This window comes from Denticeps clupeoides, chromosome 3 (assembly GCF_900700375.1).
Source record: "Denticeps clupeoides chromosome 3, fDenClu1.1, whole genome shotgun sequence".
In the NCBI taxonomy this organism is placed as follows: Eukaryota; Metazoa; Chordata; class Actinopteri; order Clupeiformes; family Denticipitidae; genus Denticeps; species Denticeps clupeoides.
In genome coordinates, this window is record NC_041709.1 from 28,299,812 (window position 1) to 28,311,580 (window position 11,769).

The window sequence follows — 11,769 nt, forward strand, 5'->3', positions numbered from 1 at the left end:
GACTAATGCAGGAATTGTGTCAAATTCATCAACACAAGGAAGCTCTACGGAGCTCATATTCCTTGAGGGATCTTGCAGCAGGACCGAATAAAAACAGGGCCGTAGTATCTGCTGCAGGAAAAAAACAGTGCAGCTACTTCTTGTTTAGCTCTGCAGTGAGGCGCTAAGAGACACATGTGCAATGCAGCAGTCCTGTAAACACAGACACACTCAGACCTGAACGACAATAGCCTGTTGTGTACATGGTGTACATGCACGCTCTCTGAAAATGGTAATGCTATGCATTCGTTGACAAATGATGAATAAAATTTCAATCAGTGATGCAGCAGTACATTGATCCCCTTCATCCTGCACCCAGATATCCATCTGTCTGTCCGTCCATCCATCCATCCGTCCATGCACTGTAAACCACCGGAAGCTGATATCCGGCCTTTCTTCATTTGTTATTATATTCATAATGCATCACTTTTCCACTACACAGCGGCTGGCACATTGTGGTGTTTGTATATTTAGCCGGTGCGTTCATTTCCTCTGTTGTTGACTCGGGGAAAACAAGACCAGCCCCTCCCCTTACTTGTCTTTCGCTCGCTGTCATCGGCTGGATTTGACTCCCCATGCAGGTTTCACACAGCCAGGATCCGTGAAAGAATGGACACACAATTCTTTCACTTCACCAAACAAATACTGTAGCAAAGTTGCAAACACACTACTTGTATATAACATAATAGTGGGTTCGAATCCTGATCCGCCGAGGTGCCACTGAGCACCACACACTGCTCCCCGGGCGCCTGTTATGGCTAACCACTGCTCACTCAGGGTGAAGGGTTAAATGCAGAGGTCAGATTTCACTGTGTGCACCATGTGCTGTGCTGCAGTGACAATCACTTCACTTTTTGGGGGGACAAATAAAAAATGTCTAATTATTTAACACTGATGCAGTGAGTAGCTTCTCATTTCATAAAGAACCATGTCAGAACACACATCCTGTCATTGTAGAAAATGTGTTAAACTGTTTCAGTCAAAGAAAACATCTAAGGAGACTGGGTTAAGATTGGGTTAAGAACTGACCAACACATGATTAAAAACTAGAAGGATAGTAGGGACCCAAGAAGAAGTATGGTCAAAAAAATATTTTGAATTATTGGTATTGGTGATCACAGAAAGCTTTAGCGAAATCAAATAATTCAAAAATTAACAGCTGAACTCATGCATACGCTCAGCACTGTCAGTTCAAACATTTCTACATGCACAATGTAAATGGAACTTGAGGAATTGCCTGTTTTGCCCTAGGAAAACCATTCATCAATGGGGCTGATCGTGGATGAAAAGGCTTTCATTTGCCGTGGGACATAAAGATTGGACAATGGTTCGACAGAAGAAGGTCATGTGGTCTGCTGTAGGCACGATTGACAGACCTGGCACTCTCTAAGGCCTACCTCTACCCTTTTCTTCACCTTTTTCCTCCATTCTTTACACTCCTAATACCACTTGTACACAGGTTATATTACTTGACGGCACTACCACCACCAACATGCAGATTATCAGCACTTTAGTTCAAGCCTTCTGAACTGCTAAATGTTACATCAGTGAACATGACCCCACCCACACATGACCACATGACCACACCCCACATCTTATATAGAAGTAGGGTAAAGTGGCCTTTAAAATAACTGTGCAAAGGTGACTGGGAGAGGTGAAGGATTCATGTAATAATTTGCTTACCTAAAACTGGCACTTTACTTAACAATAAGGAAATAATACTATATTAGCATATTTATTATCCTCCTTGTTTACCTTACTGTTAAATCATTTCACTTCTGCTGCACATGCTTTACTGTAGCTATTGTATATTGTACTCTGTACATGAGGTAAAACATGTCACTTAAGGGTCCATCACCTCTCTCCTTCTTTTATATTCATTCAGTTGCTGAAGTAGATAATTTCCTAAAAGAACCAATCGTATTGTCATCTCTGTCTTTCACTCTTGCTCTCTCTCTCTCTCTCTCTCTCTCTCACACACACACACACACACACACACACAATGGTAAACACCAGTTATTACAGATCATGACAGGGACTTTCATGTCCGGAACCCAGGTCAGCGCTGCATCTGCTCAACTCATCCAGGTGATCCTTCAGTTTTAATGTCACCCAGGCAATGACAACACTCAATTACTCTGTCTATGCAGATATAAAAGGTCAACGGGTCCAAAAATAGCCCCCAAGGGACATTAAACCCCAACTGTGACTTCCTGTGAAGGTGCAGGAGGGGATCCACCATGTCCTGGGGACCCCTGGATGCCTCCATGTGTGACCATGTCATCTTCTTGGAAACAGGAGTCAGTGGGCAGGATAGAGTCATATTTACAGCGTGAATAACATATGAGAGTCTTCAAGTGAAAGAAGTGGGTTTCAGGTTTCCTCTTCAGCTGCTGCTCCTGATTGGATATTTCCTGCTGTGCCTTTGGAAATGTTCCAGATGGGGATGAGGGGGTACCTGGGGAGGGGGGCTGCAGAACTAACTTTACCGGGTGCATGTATCAGACACAAATTATTACTGCAGAATTTTCCCAGTGTAAGGCATTTAAAGAATAACTGCACTTACATGATACACTGTTTTCACTTTGAGCTATTCCAACTCAGTGAATACTCACATACAACTGACTTTATACTCACTCCTGGAAATTAGACATCTTTACCTCCTTTCTTCATGGCATAATCTGTACCTAAACCATGCATTCTCTGTTTACATTTAGAATTTTGTGTATTATATACATTATAATAAAAAATGTATATACAACTATGTAGCATAATAATTAAGATTCTGTAGTTTCCTGTTCTATGTCGTACCATGTACGAAGGTGTATGTGACAAATATCAATATTCTGTAATGTGATTGTGTGACGTCATTCGCCCACTCCAGGTGCGCGCAGCGGCGCTACTCTGCGCGTGCCCTTTAAGACGCTTCAGCTGAGAGAAGATCCCCCCCCGTTCCTAATATGGCCATGGCGCGCCAGCATTAAAGGGGCGGGGGGTCCGACACCAACTTCTAACGCAGCCTGTGCGGAGCCTCCAGCGGACTCGGACCCGGGACGTCGGGCACCCCGCCTGGTCGATTCTGGATATTACGGAGAAAGCAGAAGTAGTTTGAATTTGCGGAGAAGTGGAACTGTTCCACCTGTCGCCAGGATGTTCCTCAAATAGCCGCCAGCGGACGTGTTCTTCACCGGGATGGCTCGCGCGTTCCCGTCCTTTGGGTGACAGACGCGTCCGCGCGTGTCGTCGAGGTCCCGCGCCGCGGCGGATGTCCCGCGCGCTGTCCGGTGCTGAGGAGGAGCATGGTCGCCGAGAGGAGCTCGATCGCGCTGCTGCTCGCCACGGTCGCGGTGTGCGTGCGCCTGAGCGGCTCTGAGGTGAGTCGTGCTGACCTCACGGCCCGGCGTTGCCTTTTACCTGCGGGTCAGGTGGGGATGCCGAGGAATTATTCATTTCAATTCCTTCATGATCATCTGCCTATGCTGATCCGAAGTACACCCAATAAGTACAAGTCGGGTTAGTATCAGGATTCAAACAGAAATTAATTTTTCCCAGATTAAAACTGCTACACCATTCTCATCAGTTAGATGAGACCCATGGACACGCACTAATATTTTGGGCGTCAGTGTTCTATCTCAGGGCGGCAAAGGAATTTATGAGCCAATGGATAGACTGGCAGTATCAATATGACTTTATTAGTATATTAATTTTGCAAAAGTGACGAACACTGACCCTGCTATCATAACCTAGCTATCACCAGCAATATAAGTAAACGCTTTGGGAGTTTAGTTTTACCACTAAAATGTTAAATTATGGAAAGACTGGTCCAGAATGGACTGTGTAGTATCAGTGTAAAACAAGTTTATTCCAGAGCATTGAGCAGATCACTTTATTCATGTTGGTGGTTTCGGAATTAGCAGCATTGCTGTTGCCATGGCCATTATTAATACATAAAACTGTACATGAAAACTGTACATGGAGAGGTTGTCCTGGTTTGCATATTTTCAGACCAAATTCATCACGTCTCTCTTTTTATGTAACAACAAAAATTTGAATCGTAATAAGAAAATAATCCGCTTTCGGCTCAAGAGATGTGGATATGTGGGGACCCAAAGCAGCTTTACTCCCATCTTCAGCCATGACCTTTATAGCCCCCAAGGGTCTTACATGAGTGTGTGTGTGTGCGTGTGTGAGCATGATTTGACAGACATGAATAAAACTATCCTCCCTCTACCACCTTGAACTGTGACCCTTGACCTTTCAACAGAAGTTAATTAAAAAAAAAAAAAAGTTTTTATTTAATCTAATCGTCCATTAATCTTCAGTGTTCTGCCTGGGGTTCTGGTGTAGGTGTGTGTGTGTGTTTGTGCGTGCGTGCGCGTGCTTGTACCTGTGCCAATTCACACAGATTCTTTATGTCTGGATCTACAGTTCTGGTCTTTTGCCACTGTGTGTCTGTGTGTGTGTGTCAGCAATCAAACAGGGAGAACCATAATTAAACGCCATTATCCCTCACCTTCTTCTCCAGTTAGTGTTTGGTATTCTGCCCTAGCTCCAGCTACCCATAATCCCACTGGGCTACATTAGGAAAAATGTGTCTCTAATGTGTCTCTCACAAAAACACTTTTACGATATTCCTGAAGCTGCTCTGGGAGACTGAGAACACGGACTTCAGGGTGAAAAGCAGGAATACTACAACATTTTATCGGTGAAAGAAGAGTCTGACCATTTTTAAAGATATTAGTTTCTTTTGTACAGGTAGGGTTAGTGGCAGTCCAGTATGATGCATGAAAACAATGAAGAGCTCAAAAGCAGGTCAACAGGAAGTCCTGCGTAAACGGAGAGGAGAGGACAGCAGGATCTCGGCACCAGACACAAACACTCCAATAGTCTTAATGTGTCTGTGTGTGCGTTTATATTATTTATTACCAAGTGGAAAAGGAATTAGAGGATGAATCTGCCTCTCATGTGGCACACGCACGCATGCACACACACACACACACACACACACACACACACACACACACATACACAAACACCTTGTTAATGATATGGAAACATTGAATAAATATGTGCTGGTGTTGTAAATAAAATGTATTATGTATCATTAAGGATGCTCATACTCTTTCAAGATGATTATGTTAGGTTTTTTTCATACGTGCCATGCAAATATATGCTGCCTCACCATTAACCCATCTGTGTGTGTGATATTTTTCTTTCAGAGTGACCCACTCCCTCCGTCCCTGCTGGATCTGGTGATAGACGCCCCTGTTTCCTCTATAGGAGATCTGCAGATGCTCCTGGGCACTGATTCCGTAGGTAAATTCAATCAGCCTCTTCAACTCTCACACACACACACACCACACCAGCAGCTTTGCACTAGCCTCCTGCATATTGAGATTGCCTTTCACACCCTTTACACACACACACTGGAGCTGTTTTTAAAGGTCCCTCTGTTCTCTGTAAATCGCCACTCAGTGCTGCCCTTTCCACCAACATAAAACTCAGTGCACTAGAGAGTACACACTTCAGCGTCAACACCATTGCATCACGGCTATATAAGAGGTAGTGCACGGGGCGTATTCACCAGTTCACCATCAGAAAGCTTGAATTAAAGTACTGATAGTCTGCATGTTGGTGTCAGTAATGGTTATGTTCACGTTTCTGTTGTTCACTGACATACCCTATGTATAGGGGTTAATAAGAGCTTAGAAAAAAAGGGTAAATGAAGGAGAAAAGGGAGGAAATGGATTCTGTGCTACACCCTGGCACAGAGGGGGTTTAAATGGTACAGAATGAGGAACCACAGTGTGAAAGCTGTCGTACCCTTTTAAATCACCACTAAATCTTGTGGAAGTCAGAAGAAACAATACACCAAGAAATACACCTAGTATTTATAAATGCTATCATGAACACTTGCCATGCACTCAGTCACGAAAATTGGGTCCTTACCCTCTTAAATTTCCCCCCAAACACACACACACACACACACACACACAAATGCCTCTACTACATGGTGCACAATGTGGATCAGCCCAGTCACCTCCAACATCCAACCTCAACAGTGCTGAGAAGTTAGTCAGGAAGGGAGTGGAATTTGGAGCATATGGTGGGTGGTGCTTTTGGTCTTATTTACACAGACAGGCAGCAGGAGAAAACAGGGCACAATAGGGATGGCCTTGAGCTCAGCCCTGCACTGCGTTTACAAAGAACCCAGCTCACACAAGGCCATGGCATTGTTCTACTCGACCGGAATCCTGTGTGCGTGTGTGTGTCTGCGCATGTGCGTGTGTGTTTATGTGCATGTTGCTTCCCACCCCTCTCCTACACAACAATAGGGAATGAATCCATATTTATCTCTGCATTGTTGACCCTAACATAGTTTGGCTCCACTTTGAGACCTTAATATACATACAGTACAAATACAAAACCAACACACACATACACACACAAAAACTATGGTGTCTGTACTGAAAAAGCATCTATGTCATGGGTTATAAATGGTAAATTATGGAAAAATCAAACAAAATGGCTACACAGCTTTTCTAAACCCCAAAACCACATACGTTTCCATCCTCAGACACAAATTGTGTGTCCGTTTCGGCACATTGTTGTGCAAAAGAGCAGCACTGATTGTTACAATAACACAATTTCCTTTGTGCTTTGAAACAATGTTTGCCTGGAACAATCCGACTCCAAATTACAAAGAGCTCCGGCTTCATGTCTCAGCCAGAGACCCTTAAGGAAGACCTGATTCACTCTTTTTTTCTTTTTCACCAGAGGAAGAGCCAGATGATAAGATTCACTCCAGGAAAGACCATCATCGACTTCCCAGAAGCCCCAGTGAGTGCTTTAGCCTTTAAAAAAAAAACATTGAAACTGCAACATTGTTTCAGTGTCTTCATATGTCTAACATTTAATAAACATTGCAGTGATATTATTTCAACCTCCGCTTCCTCTTTCTCAGTCGCTCTTGCGGAGCCGGCACAGCAGGCCGTGTGTAAAGTTCGGACAGAGGTGCTAGAGGTGACACGGTCCATGCACGACCGCACCAACGCCCACTTTATCCTGTGGCCACCTTGTGTGGAGGTAGAGCGCTGCTCAGGCTGCTGCAACAGCCGAGCATCACAGTGCGTGGCAGTTGTCAAGGAGATGCGGCAGCTGCAGGTATGGCGATAACACACCAAAACATAAATACCATCAAAATACCATATTAGAGGTTGTTCAAAAAAGTGACTTGTATAAAACAATTTAATACAATAATTATTTATAGTATTATTATGTCCATATTATTATCATAATAATTCTTTACTTGTTAGTGAGATGTCCAACCATAAAAAGCAAAAACAATATGTATTCAATTCTACACCTCTCTCATCATTTGCACTGATTTTTATCTGCCTCTCTATGATTTCCCTAATTGTATCTGTACAGACATTTGCAGGCATGATTACTGTAAGCTGTAAATGGGTCCGGTGCTTGAATGACACTCATTTCCATTCACATTGACTGAGTGACCATAAGCAGGGTTTGAAATATACTCATGTCCTGACACTAGAAACTGCCACCTGCACTGGTCCTTGTGTTCTTCTGTCGTGTTGGTTTCACCCTTGTGTTGTTAACACTTTATCCTTTATTTTGACTTTAGTTCTCTTGTCCTGTGCTTCACTGTAGCATAATTTAGAAATGTATTTTATGTCAGACCTGCCTTGTGTAATGCGACCAGCTCACCTTTTTTTCCTGTTTTGAAGAAATGTTCACTAGCAACTGCATCCAGCATACTCTTTACAGTATGATGTTGAGGTAGAGAGTAAAAATTAAGGGGATCTTCTGAATTCTTTCAGGGTTAAAAATTTTGGCTTTTCCTCATTTCTCTTTGCAGATGACAAAGATCACCTACGTCAACATGCGGCCGCATTTCGAGAAGATAATTGTGCCTGTGGAGGACCATGTAAAGTGCAGCTGTCAGACCATCGCGTCTGCCCATGCTGCACGTTCCAGTACTCCCAGGAAGCCCCAGTCGACTCCATCTCCCCCACAGCGGGTGCTTCCCAAAGCCCCTTCACCCCACCTTCAGTCTAAAGAGGAGCTGCACCGACACGACGTGCTCAAGCAGAATCAGCGCCTCATACTGGAGGACAGTGAGGCTCCAGAGAGGCCGTGGCAGTCAAAGTACACCCTTTCTCGCACGGCAGCAGAACCCTGGCATACGTTCACCAACACAGACTATCGTCCACTGCCGAGACACACCCTAACTCATGGCGATTACCACACACAGCCCCGGCATGGACTTACACTCATGCAACCTGCAGCTGTCTGGGATGCGGCACCCACCGGGCGGCCGCTGAGCAACAGAATGCACCAGGAGGAGGGGAGGGAGCCTTGGCTCCAACACAACAGTGGAGATGACAATGGGAAACAGCAAAAACTACAGCACCAAGGGTATGGCCTGCACCGACCAACCACGGCGTCTGGCAGCAACGTCCACCAAGCAGGCTACAACCAACCAGCAGTGTCCAGTTACCACTGGAGCCAGTCAGACATGGCCAGTCATGTGGACATCCAATCTGAGGGGAGCAGTTCACAATATGGCCAATCAGAATGGAGCAGTCGGTCCAAAGTCTTTAGCAGTCCAACAGGTGTGGAGAAAGTGGAAGAGAAGACTGAACAGTGGCAAGGACCTATGGAGGAGGAGAACAGATATCTTCAGCTCCACCAACCTCATCCATCCAAGGCTCAGCCGAGTCCACCATCAGCAGGTAAACAGAAATTATTCTCATACGGCTTGTTTATGTCGCCTTGTCACTTCACACATGATTGTATCATATACTTATGTGATGTTCATTTGGAGGTGAACCGCAAGAAGAGGCTGAGCAGATAAATGATTGGTACTTAATTCCCACTTTACAGTCAGAAATGTAACTTCTAGCAAATTGATTACACGTGGTGGAAATCTGTTCAGCAGACAGTCGTGATTTAAAGTAACCAGGTGTATGTCGGGTGATTCCTTTCCGGCAAATTTTCCACTGACTCCAGCCTCTCTGACTTGCATTCTTTATCTGAATTCCGAGCACAGCCGTTAATGTCATTATTGCTGCTTCCTGCGATTCTTCCTGGCAGCGCCAAATACGTCAACGCTGAGAACTCTGCACATTCCATTCCATGCATTTAACCCCATCTGACATGTCCTCCTTTGCCAATCTGTATCCCTCAGTGACAGACACCATCTCCAGTTCAGCTCTGCCCCCAGCCCTTCACACTCCATCTCCCTGGAGGAGAAGACGTAAGCATCGCCGGCGGATAAGCAAGGCGGCCATGAGAGCCATGATCAGGTAAGAGATGCACAAACGTGAGAACAGAGGGCCATGAAGCCTCTTCTGAATCTGCGTTCATAGATTCAAAATCTATTTCCTGTCTTATATCTCCCCATCAGGGTGGTGTCCTAGATGATGAAACGTCAGAATGAAGAATATTGGTCATAAGGGAATTTGCACAATAATGAAGAGGCCTCCTGACCCTGGAACTGTCTTTTTTTTTTTTTTTTTTTTTTTTTTAATTTATTCAGATGAACCTATAAAAGCATGATATCCCATGAGGCAATGCAGTGGAGTGAACTTCTTTGCTGGTCCTGAAAAGGAACTTCCTGCAAATCCTCCCTCAGCCAACATGTCCAGCAGCTGCACAAGACTGGAGCTGGACCACATGTTTTAGAATACACTGGTTTGAACAGCTCAAACTGGAAGTAATGGTGAAAGCTGGAAGATGAACAGGAACTGGAACTTTGTCCGAACAGCTCACATCACACCTCAGCATGCAAAACACAACACATTGTTAAACACTGGAGGTCTTTACTCTGGATTCCATTGCAGTCTGGGCTTACCTTAAATTCAGATATCATTGTCATTCATCATGAAACTATGGTTAGTCTGATGAACACTGAAATCGCCACACTGTGTTGTCTCTGACACAGAAACAGATTAGACAATAAAGTGGAAGATGATGTTGGGATCCATGTATAAAATGTACCCTATCCTTCCTGTAAATGTTATAAATGTTTTTATTTGCTGGTTATTTCTTAACTTATTTAAATTGACAGATGCTCGACCCAGCTGTGCTCAAATCTTATTTTTGTTTGAATTATTATTTGATTTCATGACTGCTAATTGCTGTTATTTTAATATATAATATAAATGGCTGGAGTATATAACTGGTGTGCTTTTGTCTCTTTTTTTTTTTAATGCCAGAGTTAAAATAAGACAAGACGTGTGTGTGTAAGCGAGGGATCACATTGCAACATTAATCTCTGCCTCTATTTTCTGCCAATGTGACTGTGACCCTATACTGTAGTGCGGTGGTCAGGGGCTGTTTCCATGGTAGCACACAGTCAGGTCTGAAACGGACATGACATCACAGAGGACAGAGGCCCTGTAAGTGCAAAAACAGATGACCAAGTCAAAAAAAAAAAAAAAAAAGGTGAAAGCAAGAAACAGTGGAAGGAGGGGACAGACGTGTAGGAGGTGAAGTTTTAACAGAAATGTGAGGAAAAACAGAGGAGATGGAAGGGTAGGAGGGAACAAGACAAGTGAAGGACAGTCAGTGAGGCAATGAAAGTCTTTCAATGAATTATTTCTTCAGGTGTCCAGGCGCCAAGGCCTGAAGAGTAAATTCGTCCTCTGAGAGAAGAGAAGAAAAACATCCTCACACCCTAGTAAGAGTTGGACACTTCGTTTACCTCCCCACATGCTTTAGAGGAGTGAGGAGGATGCCTCACATTTCCACATCTGATGTAGTTGCCAGGTTCAGAATCACTGTCAAGTGTTCAGTGGTCTTCCTGAAGAGTAGTATTAGTCATATCTCACATATCTGACTTGACTTGACCCAGCTCACCTTAGAGGTTTATTGTGAGTGATGTTATTATGCCATGTTAGACTGGGTTAGAAAGTACAAGATTTTTCATTGCAGTGCAGAGACATTTACTAAAGTCAGTATTCTAACCAGTCTAGACTGTCCTGTCTCCTCAACAGACTATAATAAGTTACTCTAAAATCAATTCTGACAGTCCACCTGAGAGGACAAGAAAGGCAGCAATACAACCAAAAGATCATTCAGCTGCTAATCTACAGTCATTTGAGATCTTTGTTTAAGAATGGTGAGTGACTGTATAGCATAATGAGAGAGAGAGCATGCGGATTGCTGTTTCTTTTTCTGATAAAATGTTTCTTTATTCACAGGTCACTACAGTAAAGCTCCCTTTATGATCTATAATTTTTAAACTTTAATTGTATAACTGTAAAATGTCTGAACTAAGTTCTCTGTTTCAAACAAACAAATGTTAATCTTCAAATAAATTTGGTCTACACTTGCTTATTCATTAAAACCATGCTGGCTTTATTAGTGTAGGAGTTTTTGCGGGTTCAGATTCCAAGGTTCCACTGAGGTCCCCTTGAGCAAGGTACTGTCCCCACACACTGCTCCCCGGGGACCTTTCATGGTTGCCTACTGTTCACTAAGGTGATGGAGAAATTTAGAGGACATATCACAATGACTTTCACTTGGATTCATACTGATAGTCATACTGGGTGCTTGTGCCTCAATGGCTGATGAAACGTGCATGTTTTAACAAATTGCCAAAGGGTATGGAACAGTATAAGGGCATTATGCTGTAAGTTTAACACATTCATGCACATTTTTGGCTATTTGCATGAACATAAAGATAATAGCAATTGAGACCGC

The 11,769-nt window shown here is 43.6% G+C and overlaps 1 protein-coding gene across 1 annotated transcript; it reads left to right on the forward strand.

Annotated features, from left to right (window-relative positions):
• The first annotated feature begins 3,032 nt into the window (after positions 1-3,032).
• pdgfba (platelet-derived growth factor beta polypeptide a) lies at positions 3,033-11,413 on the forward strand. Its single transcript, XM_028973601.1, has 7 exons — positions 3,033-3,413; positions 5,259-5,355; positions 6,817-6,879; positions 7,004-7,203; positions 7,919-8,795; positions 9,251-9,368; positions 9,470-11,413. The coding sequence occupies exons 1-7, from the start codon at positions 3,339-3,341 to the stop codon at positions 9,480-9,482; spliced, it is 1,443 nt and encodes a 480-aa protein (XP_028829434.1). The 5' UTR covers positions 3,033-3,338; the 3' UTR covers positions 9,483-11,413.
• Positions 11,414-11,769: the final 356 nt, after the last annotated feature.